Source organism: Sceloporus undulatus, chromosome 1 (genome assembly GCF_019175285.1).
Source record: "Sceloporus undulatus isolate JIND9_A2432 ecotype Alabama chromosome 1, SceUnd_v1.1, whole genome shotgun sequence".
In the NCBI taxonomy this organism is placed as follows: Eukaryota; Metazoa; Chordata; class Lepidosauria; order Squamata; family Phrynosomatidae; genus Sceloporus; species Sceloporus undulatus.
In genome coordinates, this window is record NC_056522.1 from 65,336,936 (window position 1) to 65,342,266 (window position 5,331).

The 5,331-nt window shown below is 39.2% G+C and overlaps 1 protein-coding gene across 3 annotated transcripts in view; it reads left to right on the plus strand.

Annotated features, from left to right (window-relative positions):
* Positions 1-4,681, plus strand: part of RGS7 (regulator of G protein signaling 7) — a 237,743-nt gene extending 233,062 nt beyond the window's left edge. For 2 of the 3 annotated variants that reach the window (XM_042480230.1, XM_042480249.1), the window contains one exon: positions 3,992-4,681. In XM_042480230.1, the coding sequence (XP_042336164.1) occupies positions 3,992-4,042 (51 nt within the window). In that variant the 3' untranslated portion in view covers positions 4,043-4,681. Of the gene's footprint in view, positions 1-87; positions 169-3,991 lie in introns of all 3 variants that reach the window. The other variant, XM_042480240.1, reaches the window with a different exon arrangement.
* Positions 4,682-5,331: the final 650 nt, after the last annotated feature.

A 5,331-nucleotide genomic window follows, 5' to 3' on the forward strand; every position in this document is an offset into this window, starting at 1 on the left:
TTGGAACATATGACAGTGCCTTTGAATCACTTTCTTTCAATCTTCTGGAAGTTCAAACTAAAGCATTCAACACATTTATTTTTGTAGGGCAGAAACATCCCAATTTTCCCATGCCATAAAAACTGTACACCAACACTGAGGGCGAGCTCTAACCTGTTATGAAAAGAGGTAGAAAGATCTTGGATTATACTCCAGTTTATTGACATTGTCTGCTGAATTGTGCGCATTCCATGTACGCAAGTCTGCGTGTGTGTGTGTGTGCGTATGTATGCATGTGGGTGTGCGTAAGCGTGTTGTGTTGTGGCTTTTGCTGTGACAACCAGTTAATGAAGTCATGTGATAATTGATAAAGAACATCAGCAAAGATCATGGTTTTTGTTTTCAGTTTCTTCATAAGGGATCAAGAAACAATATTTCTAAGTAAATTTCCTTAATAATTTCCAAATAAGCAGGGCTTAAAATACAATCTAAAAACAGCTAAAGTTAAGGATAAGGAAATTTTAGTAAATGGAAATTCTCAACAACAAGATCTAGAGATGTCCATGATGCTCCAAGCTAAAAACAAAGATTTGGGAACAGGAAATTATAGAGCAAAATTTAGAGAAACACATATTACATCAAGTAACATGCAAAATTAACATTTGTACACTCTCACTTGGATCCTGTTCATTTCTGTGGTTCACAGATACTAAGACTTTCCAATCATATGAAAACAATTGATTAATGGGGAGTTTGAAACAAAAAACCCCTATTTTTGCATGGTGGTTTTGCCACAGCATGTTTTTCTGTGAGTTCTGTATTGTTTGGGATTGTTGCGGGTGGTCTATAAACTAATTAGACATGTGTAACAACTCTCTTTATGAATTTACCTGTAATTATAAAACAAATCCTGAGACACATACAGCGTTTCCTGAGAGGCTTCATCTTTGCAATGACTATGATGAAGCAAACAATGACATGAGCACAGAATAGCTCTGGTAGCATAAGTGACAGAGTTCCAAAAATTTTTGGGCACAGCTAGGTTCTAAATAAAAACTATGGTTAAAAGCCCAGAACAGAGCAACCAGCACTGCTGAGACTGGTTAGAGTGGTTCAGAGCATGACTTGAATGTGTGTTGCCTTTGAAAGTGTTCGGAAGCTTCAAACCTGAACATTGTGGCCGAGCTGCTGGGGTCAGTCTGCCAGTTTTCAAGATACATGCAACTTTCCTGTTACAATAGCATTATTGACTATCAATATATTTCCCATCCAAAGTGCTGGTATGACTTAAAAAGCCTAAGTGACTTGAGACCAGGCCGCTTGACAGATTAGTGTCTCCTATACCAAGCAGTCCATGGAAGCCCTATTTTCAATCCCACCACCCGAGAAGTATTTTGATGAAAATGAAAGTGGGCATTCTAAATGGCTGCTTGCAGTCCAAGGAACCTCCTGCTAAGGAAGGTTAAGGAAGGAAGGTTTGTTCCCTCTGAGTTGTCCTTGTGCCAACAATCAAATACTTTATTTACACAGACGTTTGGCCTTTATGATGCATTGTTGTCTGAAAAGGTTTTGAACTGTTTAGGTGCTGTTTAGGATAGCTAGGCATAAGCAAGCACAGAGAGCCTGAGCAAGTGGCTACTAGCCTTTGTGTTTTATCTGTACCGTGGTCATCACTGAATTGGCAACTGGGTAATCATTCATTCTCACTGTGACACTGCTTCACTTCTCAATGAGAAGGGTGAAAATGCCCATTTCTGTCCCTAGCAAGGACAGATTATCAATGGTTCAGTTGACTGAATGGCTCAAGGCCATGAATTGTTGGTGTGGGAGTGCTGATGAAGAGAAAGGCATAGTTTGCTTCCTCATTCTGAGGAATGTTTCCTAAATCTCTTAATGCTTCTGATATTGTCAGACGTTTGTGTGTTACACGAGTAACTGAGTTAAAATGCATGGGATCAGGCAATCAGCCTTGCTGAAATTGCATGACTGAAAATGGGTTCACACATGGAGATTTTGGAGCTGTTATCTGTCATACTATTTAATTTATGTGCTTTGCTTTCAGAATAAGTCACACATGTGGACAAAGGGGTGTGTGTGTATTTTGAGAACTGATTTACAGCTACAGTACACCTTAATCTGGCCTTGGTCCCTAGCAATGCTGTAGCTACCTACAGTTACTCCAAGATTTTGAGGGGAAATGGTTTTGATGAGACTTTCCCCAGCACAGCTACTGCTCTGTTAACAAGTCATGTAAAGATTACACAGCACCACAGTACTTTTGTTCATCCCATCTGTACCAGTTTAATAAACCCAGCACTGCTGATTGTAATATTTTAGGACACCTGATCAATAAAACTAATTTAGCATAATCTCAAACCCCAGAATAATTAGGCACTAAATCAAAGATGACGTTCAGGAGCATTGAAAGAAAATGGCTGGTAGTGTATGTGGTGAAAATGTAAATTAATACAGAAGAAAAACATAGGAGAAAGAAGGCAAGGTTGTGAAAATAATTTAACTAGAGGAATCTCAGTCAAAAGTTGTCTTGTTAATCTTTGTTTTAAAATGGTGCTTGCTGACAGCTAATGCATTTTCAGCCTTCTGTGCTGTTGGAAAGATGTAGAAATTATAGGTTTTGATCATTCTCTGCTATTAATGCTGCCTAGTAGTAGAAAGAGTTTCACACTGTCTTATTTCTCTCACTGACAAAGAGTTGTGAGTGTGTTGTCTTAAGCATGCAATGTACACTGGCTCATGCCATGATTACTAACAAATGCCAGCAATAACCATTAATGAGGAGTGAGGTCTAGTCCATGTGTGGGAAATGTGTGCCCTCCAGATGCTGTTAGACCAAATTCCATCAGACCTACATCAATATAGCTAGTGGTGAGGGATTATGGTAGTTGTAGTCCCAAAACACTGGATAGGCTACATGTTACCCATTCCTGGCTAAGTCTGTAATGTGTTTATAACTATGAAAAACTGATAATGGTCTGAATGACTTCAAGTGCCATCACCCAGAACATCAGCCGTAAGTGTTCTGATAAATGTATTTTAACAATTGATGGATTATGTAAGCAATATCAGTAGTAGAACTCAAATGGATCTGAAACATAAAATTTGACTGTGTAAATCCGTATGCTTCACATCTTAAAAATAACAAGTGAATAATTTTAGTGAGGATTAAGATTTTGAGGACAAAACTCACATTTTGGGTTGCTGAATCCAAAATACTGGGCAATGAGAGGTCAGAGTGAATAAATGAAAAATACATGGGATATTTTTTAGAAAGGGCTTAAAACTCATCTTTATAATGTCAAATTAGTACAACATGCAGCATTTTAAATGGATGACAAGGCTTTGTTTATCTTTGGTATGTGCTTAGCTTTGTCCAGAGTGCTGATCCACATGTGCAGATACACCAGTCAAGTTCTCTGCTCCATACACATTTTGATGAATGATAGTTGTCTGAGTGAATTGACTCCACAGTGAACTTGCATCTGAGTTGTTAACAGTATTCATGTCAGTGGTATTGTAAATGTAGTACAGTCAGGGCTCCATAGCCATGCATCCATGGATTCAGCCATTCACAGCTTGAAAATATTCACACTAAAACATTCACAAAAAATATTCATTAAAAATGCCAAAAAAAGCAAACCTTAATTTTGAACTTTTGTATTAGGGGCACCACTTTACTATGCCATCGTATATCATAGGACTTGAGTATCCACAGATTTTGGCATCCACTGGGAGTCCTGTAACCAAACCCCAGCAGATACCAAGGACCCACTGTAGTCTATTCACACAGGGTGTTATCTTTTGATACTGTGTACATCAAATGATGAATCATTCATGTGTGAAACAGCCTCAGGTCAGGTTTTCGCAAGCTTAATGTACTGAGACACAAAATGTTAGCCTTTCTCTGCAGAAAGGTAGGTGCTTAGCAGTGATTTCAGTGATCATGCCTCTATCTTCTGTCTTCTTTTGTTTGTTTGTTTTATCTTTTCCTCAGGGGAAATCGCTCACATCAAAGAGATTAACCAGTCTAGTGCAGTCCTACTAAAAGGATCGCCTTGTAGCATGGAAGCAGACTCAATCATGACACATACTTTGTAGCTCACTAATTGCCTGAAATCAGAGGACAATAGAACAAGATGTTGCATGAGCAAGGACCTGACTTGTTTTCTTTTGTGTATATCAAGGCATTACAGACTCCAAGGGACTCGTTAACGTTTCGATGCCTCCATTTTGAAAACTCTCTGCTCACTTTCGCCTTCATATCAAGCTGGATCTGTGTCATTTAATTTTCTGCAAGCTCAAGTACAGTGAAAAAAAAGCTTCTGTTAGGCACAGTTTATTTACAGTACTGTCATTCACAAACTGGAAGAAATGTTTTTTAAAAAGGAAAGAAAAAAAGAATATATTGATTAATATATCTACTATGGCATCACAGCTATTGCACAAAAATAGCACAGAAAGTTCCATCTCACAGATGTATTCACATCAAGAAAGAAAGCCTGTGTCTTTGTCTGTTGTCTGTATAGTCTATGTTAATGTTTCTTGCATTTATTTTTATACCATATTTTAAGGGGGGAAAAGAACATCTTTTACTCCAAATGTATTAAAGCTAATCCTTCCTCTGTAAATTTGTGTATGTTTATATTGTTGTTTTATCTTTCATTAAAATATGCAGAATCTCTTCCCTTTGGTAGTAGAAGTAAAATGGTGTTGAATTATTTCTAAGGTTGGAAAAAATATTTGAAAATAGTCTCAAAGGCCGGTTACACACCGGCAGTTGGGACGTCCGCAGGACGTCCCATTTTAAAAAAGGGGCGTCTCTTCTAGACGCCCCTGAGTCTAATACGGACTGTGTCCGTACAATATGGCGCCGGCCCTTCTACATGGCCGGCGCCATATTGACGTATCGGACGCTGAGCGTCCAAACGTCACGCAGCGCTAATGACATCACAAATGCGCCCTTGGCGCTTCGCGACGTCATCAGTGTGCCGCGGAAAGAAGCTTCATTTTGTAGCTTCTTTTTTGCTCCGCGCGGGAGCTGCGCGGTATGGCTGCTGCGGCTCCCGCACGGAGAAAGCGGCGGCGGCGGCAGACCGCCTCAAAGTGGTGGTCTAGAACCCGCCAAAGTGTTTTTAAAAAGTGAAGAATCTTTCAGTGATGAAAATCTTTGCAGTGCAAGACATATTCTGTGCAAAATTCATGTTTCTGAACTCTGGGGGGCTCCTTCTCAATTAACTCCTCTCAGAATTTGTTAGTCCATTTCTGTCTTTCAGGTTCAAACTACTAATGTTAAACATGAAAGCATATGTTAGCTTGCCATTCTTGTTGGGAGGG